The sequence below is a fragment of the Mustelus asterias genome, chromosome 13 (genome assembly GCF_964213995.1).
Source record: "Mustelus asterias chromosome 13, sMusAst1.hap1.1, whole genome shotgun sequence".
NCBI lineage: Eukaryota > Metazoa > Chordata > Chondrichthyes > Carcharhiniformes > Triakidae > Mustelus > Mustelus asterias.
The window spans coordinates 92,617,799-92,630,205 of NC_135813.1; the positions used below are offsets into that span (position 1 = coordinate 92,617,799).

A 12,407-nucleotide genomic window follows, 5' to 3' on the forward strand; every position below is an offset into this window, starting at 1 on the left:
ATGGGTTTTTCCAACAATCGCTTCAGTAGATTCTTAATTTCAGATTTTTTAATTGAATTCAAATTCCACCATCTGCTATGACGTGATTCGAACCCGGGTCCCAGGAACTTTAACTGAGTTTCTGGATTAATTATCTTGTGAGAGAATCTAGAACCAGAGGTCGCTGTTCAAAAATAAAGGGTCATCCATTTAAAACAGAGATGAGGAGAAGTTTTTTCTCTCAGAGGATGGTAAATCTTTGGAACTCTCTTCCTGAAAAGGCAGTGGAAGCACAATCTTTGGATATCCTTAAGGCAGAGGTGGATAGATTCTTGGTAAATGGTGGGGGGGGGGGGGGGGGGAGGTGGGGGGGGGGGGGCGCTGATAGATTATCAGGGGTAGGCGAGATGCAGATTGGAGGTTGCTATCAGATCAGCCATGATCTTATTGAATGATGGAGCAGGCTCGATGGGCCGAGTGGCCTACTCCTGCTCCTTGTATGCTTGTATGTAGTAGAAGAGGACACAGGTCCAGCAAACGATAGATTTGGGGCTGATGCCAAGAATCTCTTTCTCACATAGAATTATGAATACACAGAACAACTTGTAGATCCAGTAGTCAAAGTGAAAACCCTGCTATTGTGTATTGAAAATTGTACTGCACATTTTGTCCACTTGAGGCTACCATACACACAGGTACCACCAGAGGGAGCTTGCTCAGAAGAGAAGAGTGAATAATCAAGGATCCATATTTAACAACCCGCGCGATTGTAATTCTAAATGTTTCTGGCTGAATAGAACTGTTTCCTTTGCAAGAACTTCACATCTGCAAACATTAAAAACCAATTGGTGAAGTGATGGAAGGTGTCATCAACAGCGCGATCAAACTGCACTTGCTTAGCAAAAACCTGCTCACTGACGCTCAGTTTGGGTTCCACCAGGGTCACTCAGCTCCTGACCTCATTACAGCCTTGGTTCAAACATGGACAAAAGAGTTGAACTCCAGAAGTGAGGTGAGAGTGACTGTCCTTGACATCAAGGCAGCATTTGACCAAGTGTGGCATCAGGGAGCCTGAGCAAAACTGGAGTCAATGGGAATCAGGGGGAAAATTCTCTGTTGATTGGAGTGATACCAGCACAAAAGAAGATGGTTGATGTTGTTGGATGTCAATGATCTCAGCTCCAGGACATCACTGCAGGAGTTCCCTAGGGTAGTGTTTGAGGCCCAACCATTTTCAGCTGTTTCATGAATGGCCTTCCTTCCGTCATAAGGTCAGAAGTGGGGATGTTCACTGATGATTGCACAATATTCAGCACCATTCACGACTCCTCAGATACTGAAGCAGTCCATGTCCAAATGCAGCAAGACTTGGACAATATCCAGGCTTGGGCTGACAAGTGACAAGTAACATTCATGCCACACAAGTGCCAGGCAATGACCATCTCCAACAAGAGAGAATCTAACCATCGCCCCTTGAAATTCAATGGCATTACCATCATTGAAGCCCCCGCTATCAACATCCTGGGGGTTACCATTGACCAGAAAATGAACTGGTCCAGCCATATAAATACAGTGGCTATAAGATCAGGTCAGAGGCTTGAAATTCTGAGGCGAATAACTCACCTCTTGACTCCCAAAAGCTTTCCACTAGCTACAAAGCACAAGTCAGGATTGTGATGGAATACTTTCCAATTGTCTGGATGGTGCAGCTCTGGCAACACTCAAGAGGTTTGACACCATCCAGGACAAAACAGCCCACTTGACTTGCATCCCATCCACAAATATCCACTCCCTCTACCATTGGCATACAGTGGCAGCTGTGTATACCATTTACAAGGTGCACTGCAGGAACTCACCTTCCAGGCAGCACCTTCCAAACCCACAACCACTACCATCTAGAAGGACAAGAGCAGCAGATGCTTGGGAACACCACCACCTGGAGGTTCCCCTCCAGGTCACTCACCTGACTTGGAAATATATCGCCGTTCCTTTGCTGTCGCTGGGTCAAAATCCTGGAACTCCCTCCGTAACAGCACTGTGGGTGTACCTACACCTCAGGAAGTGCAGTGGCTAAAGAAGGAAGTTCACCACCACCTTCTCAAGGGCAATTAGGGATGGGCAATAAATGCTGGCCTGGCCCACATTCCATAAATGAAGAAAAGAAAATGTCAGTGTGGATGGCTAAAGTAAGAGGATCAGAATGCCCTCCCTCATTTGCGGTTGTCCTGTGGAATTATGAAGAAGTTGATACACAAACAGAAGATGATCGTATGCATTATATATCCCCTTCAGCAGCACAGACATTCTCCCAAGCAGTGAATACATTCAGCACTGCAAAATACACACCGCCCTGATCTAACATACCCCAAAGCTCAATTTTGTTACATTTTAGTGAATCAAAGTTGGATTGCTGACAAGGGTTTTCATTGCATTGATAAACAACTAATTCACGAGGAACAAAAAGGAGGCGAATCATTAATTAATAAACCGGTATCAAGCATAGCTTTTGAAAAGAGGTTTCAGATCAGAGGGAAAATGGGGGATTGCGATGGTTTTGAAGCCCTAAGGCAAACAAAAGCGTTAACTCGAAGTGATTGCTCTTGGCGTGGCCAAACTTACTTCCCAAGTTTCCCCTGCCTTTCTGACACCATTCTAACTGAAGGTTGGTTGGTGTGGGGAAGGGGGAACGGGGGAAAGGAGTGCGTGGGGGTCAGGGTGCGCTGCAGTGCTGGAGAGCGGTGGATAGCAAACCACCAGTGCAATAGGTCTGGGAGGTTTTAATCTGGCCAGTCAGTCTCTCCCATGAACCCAACGGGAAACAACAGGGGTTTCCGCCTTAGGGTGGGATTTTATGGCCTTGTTCATCCCGAAACCGTGAAATCCCACCCGAGGTCAACGGACCTTTCCATGGTCTGCCCCTCGCTCGCTTTGTGGCAGGCGGGCCGGTAAAATTCTAGCCATAGAGTCATACAGCACAGAAAAGACCCTTCAGCCCATCGAGTCTGCACCAACAATAACTGCAGGAAATTCAGCATGTCCACTACGACTGTCACCAATTTTTACAGATGCACCAGAGAACGGATCCTATCTCAATGTATCACAGCTTGGTATGGCTCCTACTCTGATCAGGACCGCAAGGAACTACAAAGGGTTGTAAATATAACCCAGACTATCAAGCAAACCAGCCTCCCATCCACTGACTCCATCTACACTTCTCACTGCCTCAGAAAAGCAGCCAGCATAATCAAGGACCCCACCCACCCCAGACATACACTCTTCCACCTTCTTCCGTCAGGAAAAAGATACAAAAGTCTGAGATCACATATCAACAGACTCAAGAACAGCTTCGTCCCTGCTGTCATTAGACTTTCGAATGGACCTACTATATATTAAGTTGATCTTTCTCTACACCCTAGCTATGACTGTAACACTACATTCTGCACTCTCTCCTTTTCTTCTCCCCTATGTACTCTGCGAATGGTATGTTTTGTCTGTATAGTGCGCAAGAAACAATATTTTTCAATGTATCACAATACATGTGACAATAAATCAAATCATTAAAGTCACGCTAATCCCATTTTCCAGCATTTGAACCATTTCCTTGAATGTTATGATGTTTAAAGTGCTCATCCAAATATTGTTTAAAGGTTGTAAGGTTTCCTGCCTTCACTACCTTCCTAGGCAGTGTATTCCAGATTCCTACTACCCTGAGTGAAAAAATCTTTTTCCTCAAATCCTCTCTGAATCTCCTGCCCCTTACCTTAAACTATGCCCCCTCGTGATTGCCCCCTCAACCAAGGGGAACAGCTGCTCCCTACTCACCCTGCCAGTATCCCATATAATCTAATACACCTCAGTCATAACTTCCCTCAGCCTTCTCTGCTCTAAATAAAACAATCCAAGCCCATCCAGTCTCTTCTCATAGTTCAAACGCTCCATCCCAGGCAGCATCCCGGGGGTGAATCGCCTCTGTATCCGCTCATGTCACTACAATAATCAGGTAAGTGGTTAGGACGGGGCTGGATGGGCCGTGCAGTCACGGGGAGGTGGGGAGCCCAGAGCGGTGGAGCCAACAATCAACTTGTAGAGCCCGTAGGAGAAGTATTCATTATCCAGGCCCTCTGGGAAGCTTTTCCTGCCAGTTTGGTCTGAGGGGGGCAGTCACAATGACTCCCTGTGCACACACTGGTTAAAATGGCAGTCGGGTCCCTGAGGACACTGTGATACAGTGGTTAGGCGCGGTGGCACAGTGGTTAGCACTGCTACCTCACAGTGCCAGGGACCTGGGTTCAATTACTGGCTTGGGTCACTGTCTGTGTGGAGTTTGCACATTCTCCCCGTAGCTGCATGCGTTTCCTCCGGGTGCTCCAGTTTCCTCCCACAGTCCAAAGATGTGCAGGTTAGATGGATTGGCCATGCTGAATTGCCCCTTAGTGTCAGGGAGATTAGCAGGGTAAATATGTGGGATTACGGGGATAGGGCCTGGGTAGGATTGTTGTCTGTGCAGATGGGTCGAATGGCCTTCTTCTGTACTGTTGGGATTCTATGACACGAACCCAACACAAAAAGCATTTTAATGAGGAACCCTTCTGGCTTTTGATTAAGATCTCAAACCGTATCAGGAAGGCAAGCTCGATCACTCCAAGTTGAAGCCACGGGCCATTTTAATTAGCTGTTTAATTTCTGCAGGGGTGAGCAGGGTTAAGAATCAGTCAGACTTGTTAATTGTGTCAACGAGCAGTTAAAGGAGAACTGGCCTGGTGGATGGAGAGGTTTTTTTTTGTTCCTGTCTGTGCTTGTTTCTAATGTCCCTGGCCTGATGAAACATGTCCTACGGTCAATGATTCATCAGTAGTTGGCAGGTAGCAACAGTGGAGCAGCAGCAACATGAACACTAGAGGGAATCTACTGGGCCAATTCTGCGGGAATTGAGGAGCGTGGTCGGAAAGATTATCATAACTGCAGCTTGCGGTAATGTCCACTGGCCTTTCCTTCTTCCCCCCCCTCCCCACCTCCTCTCCTGAGTCGAATTCCCTCGCTTCCTTTCCTTAATTCAAGCCGATACCTTCACCAGAAATGTGCACAAAGCTCATTAAAATCAACAAGAATTGTAGCACAGCCAAGGTCAAATTTATAGCTTGCTGTTTAGAAGTAAATTGTTGGGATCTTGTCACCTCATTATTGTGGTATTTCTGTCTGCAGGAGTTAGTATTAAAGTTGTTTTATTTGGATTTTGGCAACTTGAGTGATTCGAGTGAAACTTTATCGTCCTACTGCAACAATTAATATTCCCCGAACTTACTTATAAATTCCACACAGGTTCCTTATAGCTCCCAGAATCAGACATCACATATTGAGTTGCGCAAGATAAAGCACTACTGGAGGATAGATCCGTTAGGGTAAGTTCACATTTCAAATCAATATGGACACCTCTTTGATGCCACTGGGAGCAAGCCCTGTTCAATAATTCATATTTTTAAATGAAATGATGATTATTTTTTTTATGTCTGGACTGTGGTCCAATGGCCAGCGCTGCTCCAGGAGACAATTAAAAAGATTGCTGCTGGGAATTTCAAAATCAGGCACCGAGCTGCGAGAGACGGGAGCAGCAAAAACTTGCCCTGCGATGGTTTAAATTTGGATCGGAAAGAGCTTGCTTGAACTGGAAAGTTTGATGTAAATCAGGCATCCTGTTAATTCATTCCCCCCCCCTTGTCCCTCCTGTTCCTCATAACTCCTGCAAACCTTTCGGGATGTACCACAGCTTGGTATGGCTCCTGCTCCGACCAAGACAGCAAAAAACTACAAAGGGTCGTGAACGAAGCCCAGTCCATCACACAAACCAGCCTCCCATCCATTGACTGTCTACACTTCCCACTGCCTCGGCAAAGCAGCCAGCATAATTAAGGACCCCACGCACCCCCAACATTCTCTCTTCCACCTTCTTCCATCGGGATAAAGATACAAAAGTCTGAGGTCACGCACCAACCAACTCAAGAACCGCTTCTTCCCTGCTGCCATCAGACTTTTGAATGGACCTACCTCACATTAAGTTGATTTTTCTCTCGCTATGACTGTAACACTACATTCTGCACTCTCTCCTTTCCTTCTCTACGAACGGTATGCTTTGTCTGTATAGCACGCAAGAAACAATACTTTTTACTGCATCCCAATACATGTGACAATAATAAATCAAATCAAATCAGAAATCAAAAAAACCTCAGTCTGCAAATCTGTGCTCACAAACGTACAAATGGAGTAGGCCACTCAGCCCCTCATGCCTGCTCTATCATTCCATAAGGTCATGGCTGATCTGATTGTAACCTCAACTCTAGCTTCCTGCTTACCCCCAATAACCTTTTCACTCTCTTGCTTACCAAGAGTCTATCCACCTCAGTCTTAAAAATATTTAAAGATTCTGCTGCTTCAAGGTAAATATGCGTTTCTGATCCTGCAGGTTCCACATTTACAGTTTAGCTCTCTATATGCTGCCACAGAGCTGATAATAAACTGAACAGCCAGGGCCATCACTGGGACCCTGGTGTGGTGGACCTTCTCCAACTAACCACAGGAGGCCCAGGGACGGGTTACAATAGTTTATTCATGGTTCAAGCATGGAGGGAACTACCCCAGAGAAACCTCCAGAGGAGAACCCTCCTGCAATACAGCTCTAACAAAGCTCTACCACAACTCTCTAACACAGCAATCACAGGGACAACATTCCAATACAACTCTCAGCTCTAAGTCACAGATAGAGCACAGTGGCACAGTGGTTAGCACTGCTGCCTCACAGCGCCAGGGACCTGGGTTCAATTCCGGCCTCGGGTGACTGTCTGTGTGGAGTTTGCACATTCTCCCCATGTCTGCATGGGTTTCCTCTGGGTGCTCTGATTTCCTCCCGCAGTCCAAAGATGTGCGGGTTAGGTTGATTGGCTAAATTGACCCTAGTATCAGGGGGACTAGGAGGCTAAATATGTAGGGTTACAGGAATAGGGCCTGGGTAGGATTGTGGTCGGTGCAGACTCGATGGGTCAAATGGCCTCCTTCTGCACTGTAGGGATTCTATGACATTCCAGAGACTACTTACACAGTTATTCAATATACAGAATATTTTTTAAAATTCCAATCTTGCCTCTGGAGGTTTATTATTAAACCTTCATTTAAACACTGGTCTGTAATCTAACTATCATCAACTGTCTGTTCTTCAAACAAGTAAACAACCCTGCTGGCAAGTTCTGCTGATGTTAGGACCTTGAGCTATAAACAGCGCCAGTCTGGGTTCAATTCCCGGTTTGGGTCACTGTCAGTGCGGCGTCTGCACGTTCTCCCCGTGTATGCGTGGGTTTCCTCCGGTTGCTCCGATTTCCTCCCACGGTTCTGAAAACATGCTGGTTAGGTGCATTGGCCGTGCTAAATTCTCCCTCAGTGTACCCAAACAGGTGCCGGAGTGTGGCGGCTAGGGGATTTTCACAGTAACTTCATTGCAATGTTAATGTAAGCCTCTTGTGACACTAATACGTAAACTTTAAATTTGACCAGCATACGCTTTTACTCCAATGCAGGGCTGTTAAATCTATCCCCTCTTTTTACCAAATCCATTATTTCGCTCCTACAGACCCAAATGGCTTTACCCACTGATGGCTAGAATTCTTCGAGACACCTGCTAACTATACTCTAACTGGCAGCTTTCTTGCGGTAGTCTGCTCCGCTGTGGATGGCTAAGCACCTTACGTACCCTTTCATAGAACTGATCCCTAACTTTAGACCTTGCCAACAAGTTGCTGTTGTGGTTCACATATCTACAGGAAGACAGTGCATACTCCAAATGAGGAATATTATTTGTCTGGGTTCCTCCGGAGATCTCCATCAGTTCACCCCTCAACCTAGTTTACTCCCCATCTCACCCCCACCCCCGCACAAACAGGAGTCATAGTCATAAAGGTTTACAGCATAGAAACAGGCCCTTCGGCCCAACTTGTCCATGCCGCCCCTTTTTTTTAACCACTAAGCTAGTCCCAATTTCCCACATTTGGCCCATTTCCCTCTATACCCATCTTACCCATGTAACTGTCTAAATGCTTTTTAAAAGACAAAATTATACCCGCCTCTATTACTGCCTCTGGCAGCTCATTCCAGACACTCACCACCCTCTGTGTGAAAAAATTAACCACCTCGACCCTTGTGTATCTCTCCCCTCTCACTTTAAACTCATGCCCTCTAGTTTTAGACACTCCTACCTTTGGGAAAAGACATTGACTATCTACCTGATCTATGCTCCTCATTATTTTATAGGAACATGACGTTTAAGAAGAACTCTATGATGGTGGACTTCAAATCACCATCTCCCAGATGGTCAGAATCTACCAAGCAACCAGAGGAGGGCACAGCTTCTTCCAGATGGGGTGGGGGGGGGGGGAGAATGGGGGTCATCACAGAGAAAGGAGTGAAGAGAAACCCAGACAATGTCACAATACAGTGAATGGTGCATTCTCCTGGGGTGGAGAGTGGTGTGGTTAGAACAATAAGATGACATTTGCACTGTTAAATCTTCGATTTAGTGTGTTGCGAAGTTGGTGTTTGTATATTGCCTGTTTCAAAAGGTGGCGTTTATTTTTAAATGCAAGTACACAGAGAGCCCAAAGTGAAACATTATCAAAGGCCAAACAGTAGTGTTGCCAAGACAACAGGCTCTTTTGAATTTTAGCCAATCAGTTTAAATGAGGCACATAAATACTAGCAACCTATCAGATTCGAAATTGGTGTTTTGGTAGTCTGAGAACCAATCCTATTATGGGAAATAGTGAGATGTCATCAGGGGTATAAGAGATGAGGGGGCAGTGAGCCAAATAGCAGAGCACCTGCCATCTGCCGAATAACAGCTTAGTTCAGTGCTGAGAGAGAGAGAGAGAGAGAGGCTTGCTGGCTCTCATAGCTGCATTTATGTCTTAAAAGAAAGCCTTATCTTGATAGTAAAGATAGCAAAAGAAGACAGAGGTTCCAAACAGAAGAAAGAAGACAGAAGATTCCGGAAGATGACAAACCTGGTAATTTAGAGAGTCTAAAAGTTTTTTTTTGTTAATAAGGGGGAATTGTATTTATCTAAGCAGCATCCGTTAGAATAGTGTTTTATTCGGTTTGTTAAAGCTTAGTTAACCTGTTCACTGTTAGTTAGATAAATAGATTGTTACCTGTTGATTTTACAGAGTCTCGGGTAGTTATTTTGATTTAACCACTAATCGTTGCTGAAGAGTAGATCGTACTACTTCTCACACACTTTTAACAGATTATGAGGTGAGGTACCCCTCTTTGAGTGGTTAGGTGTTAGTTCTCAGAGAGGGGATCCACCTCCACTTCATAACAAGTGTGACAAATAAAGGGATAATTTTAAACTCAGTTGTATTCTGTCATGGGATGTTGGTGCCATTGGAAGTCGAGCATTTATTGCCCATCCCTAATTGCCCTTGAACTGAGTGTCTCACTCGGCCATTTCAAAAAAATCGAGAGTCAACCACATTGCTGTGGCTCTGGAGTCACATGTAGACCAGACCGGGTAAGGACGGCAGATTTCCTTCCCTAAACGACATTTGTGAATCAGATGGGTTTTTAACAACAATCGATGACTGTTTCAGGCTCATCATTACTGAGTGGCTTTCATACCCAGGTTTTATTTAAATTCCACCAACATCAGCCTGGGCCTCTGCATTACTAGTCCAATGACAACACCACAATGCCACCAGTTTCCCACTAGTGAAGTTAACTCAAGGCCTATCTCCATCGTGGAGTGTGGGCAATCTCCCATTTGGCTGACAGACAGACAGAATTTCCACTTTCTTCAATGGAAAGCCTGTTATAAGTTTAAGGCCTGCGTCAGCTACCTTCTTAGGTTCAGTGATGTCAATTGCCCTCATACGTGACTTGAGTATGTTAATGTAGGTGTTGACTCACATCGGCCTACTCGTGTGCCCTGGTGTCAGCTGAAGGTGGAAGCCTCTTCTGTATTCCCTTCTGTCTGTGTCGTGTGCCCCTCCTGTAAGGCAGACTGAGCAAACACCAGATCAGGTGACCAGCCACAGGGCGGGGTTTCACAGCCTCACCACACCGGGCGCCATTCAAAAGTCTGTTGACTTCTGTGGGACAGTAAAATCCCACTGGCATAAAATCCCACCCACAAACTGGTAAAGAGCTTTATTTCAGTTCGTTATATTTATTTCATTCAAATCAGTGGAACCAATCGGTAAATGAAAGGATTAATCACATTAGTACTCAACTATTTGATTTACGTAAGGTGGCTTTTAACTGTTCCCCAGCATGTTTCAGAATCTTAGAATCCTACAATGCAGAAGGAGGCCATTCAGCCCATCGAGTCTGTAGCGACAACAATCCCACCTGGGCCCTTATCTCCGTAACCCCACGTATTTACCCTGCTAATCCCCCTGACACTAAGGGGCAATTTAGCACGGCTAATCAAGCTAACCCGCACATCTTTGGATTGTGGGAGAAAACTGGAGCACCCGGAGGAAACCCACGCTGACACGGGGAGAATGTGCAAACTCCACACAGACAGTGACCCGAGGCCGGAATTGAACCCGGGTCCCTGGCGCTGTGAGGCAGCAGTGCTAACCACTGTGCCACCGTGCTGCCCACATCCCAAATCTTTCAAGTTTGGCAAAGCTCTATTTAAAAACCCAACTGACCTGTCCATTTGTCCCGGTGTTATATAAGCCAGAAAGAGATCTAGGGGGACGTATTACTATCTTTCCCCACCGGCGGGGTGAGCCGTAAGATATTGAGAGAGCATAAAAATCAGGCCCAATTTCTCGCTTTTTGCTATCTTAATGACACCGGATATCCAGCGAGATCAGCCTCACGTTCAAAAAGGGCACAAGGCTGATCTCAATATTAAAATTTTATTTAATACAGAATATTACAAGTGAGCCTGGGACACTATTGGCTGGGCTCATTTGCCTCTCCAGCCTTGCCAGTGAAGGTTCTCACAGGTGAGGATCGCGCCTGGTCCCCATCAATAAGGCCTGTTGTGATAGCCTCACCCATTGGGACTGGAGGCCATTGAGATCCCCACCCCTCCCCGGGAGGTAGGGGGCAGGGGAGTGTGGTGCCCCTTGGGTTGTGCCAACCTGGGATCCTGGCACTGCCCACTGGGAATACTAGCAGTGCCCATCGGGCACCGGGCAATGCTAAGGGACCAACTTGAAGGAGCGGAGCCTGAAGGGGCAGGCCAATTGTGGGGGGGACATTGCAAACTCTGCAAATGCAAAGGGGAATCGGGGGGGGGGGGAATGCTGCGATCTCTGCAAATGTGACCCGCCAATCCATGTGGGGGAGGGGTTGAGGGAAATCAACTGGAGTTCTGCGATATCGGGGGCGGGGGGAACACGTTCAACTGCAAAGGCCAGCACTAACTGGGGGAGGTAGTGATAGACAAATCTCAGCTATGTTGTGTGCTGTTGCACAGAACATAGAAATCTGAGCATGCACAATTGCGCCCTCTGCTGCAAGCTGCCGGCTTTTGATGAGTTTAGGCCCCGCCCCCTCCCCTTGCTGGCAGGAAACAGATCTTGCTTTTTTTTTGGCAGAGTGAGGTAAGATTCGATTTTTAAATCGCCCTAAAAAACAGTGTGATTATCTCCCGTTTTCAAACTCATTCGGCACTAAGAATATTTTTGATAAGATTGCCACCGCCCCCCCCAGACTTCCCACAACTCTGGACCCATCACAGCGATATGGATGGTGAAGTTAGCACCCATTCCTGGCCTGTGCTGCTAACCCTCGTGATTCATTATGGAAATCGAAAGTGAACAAGAAAAGATCAGAGTGTCTGGGTTGGAGTGAGAAAAGTGTCACTGCCCGAAAAGAACTCAAGAAAATGTAGAAACTTCATAATGTTAATAAAAAAGCAAACTTGCCTTGCTCTCAAGTAGGTCTGCGTTTTCTCGGACCTCATTACGTTCCCGATGGGATTTCTCCAACTTCTTGCGCAGTGCGCCAATCTCCTCCTAGTTGCATAAACACATCATATTAGGACGAACACAAGGACATCCTTTTTTGAAGAGAGAGCCAGATAAGATCAATGTCTTTGGCCAAGATGATAGACCTGGTGATGGTCGACTGGAAGAAATAATCAACTCTTTGTGGCAGAGTTTCGAAGCAATGGGGAATACCTGGAGAGTGGTTGGAATGTGGAACTCACTTACACAAGGGACAGGATTTTTCAGATGGTGGAGTTCTCTGCCCCACCACCTGACGGATCAGTGGTGAACACATCCCCGCCAATCAAAGCAGCCCCACAACCACTTAACAAGAGGAGGAGACAGGACTTCCATCCCCACTCAGCTCCTGCCTCTGAGTACAGCTGGTTAACTGCAGAGACCACTCCATCTGACGAAGGAGCATTGCTCCGAAAGCTTATG

General features: G+C 46.3%; 1 protein-coding gene across 5 annotated transcripts in view; it reads right to left on the minus strand.

Annotated features, from left to right (window-relative positions):
- The window catches only part of LOC144502880 (unconventional myosin-XVIIIb-like), a 363,270-nt gene that overhangs the window by 152,189 nt on the left and 198,674 nt on the right, over positions 1-12,407 (minus strand). For all 5 annotated transcript variants that reach the window (XM_078227267.1, XM_078227266.1, XM_078227270.1 and 2 more), the window contains one exon: positions 11,904-11,993. In XM_078227267.1, coding sequence (XP_078083393.1) covers positions 11,904-11,993 — 90 coding nt within the window. The remainder of the gene's footprint in view (positions 1-11,903; positions 11,994-12,407) is intronic.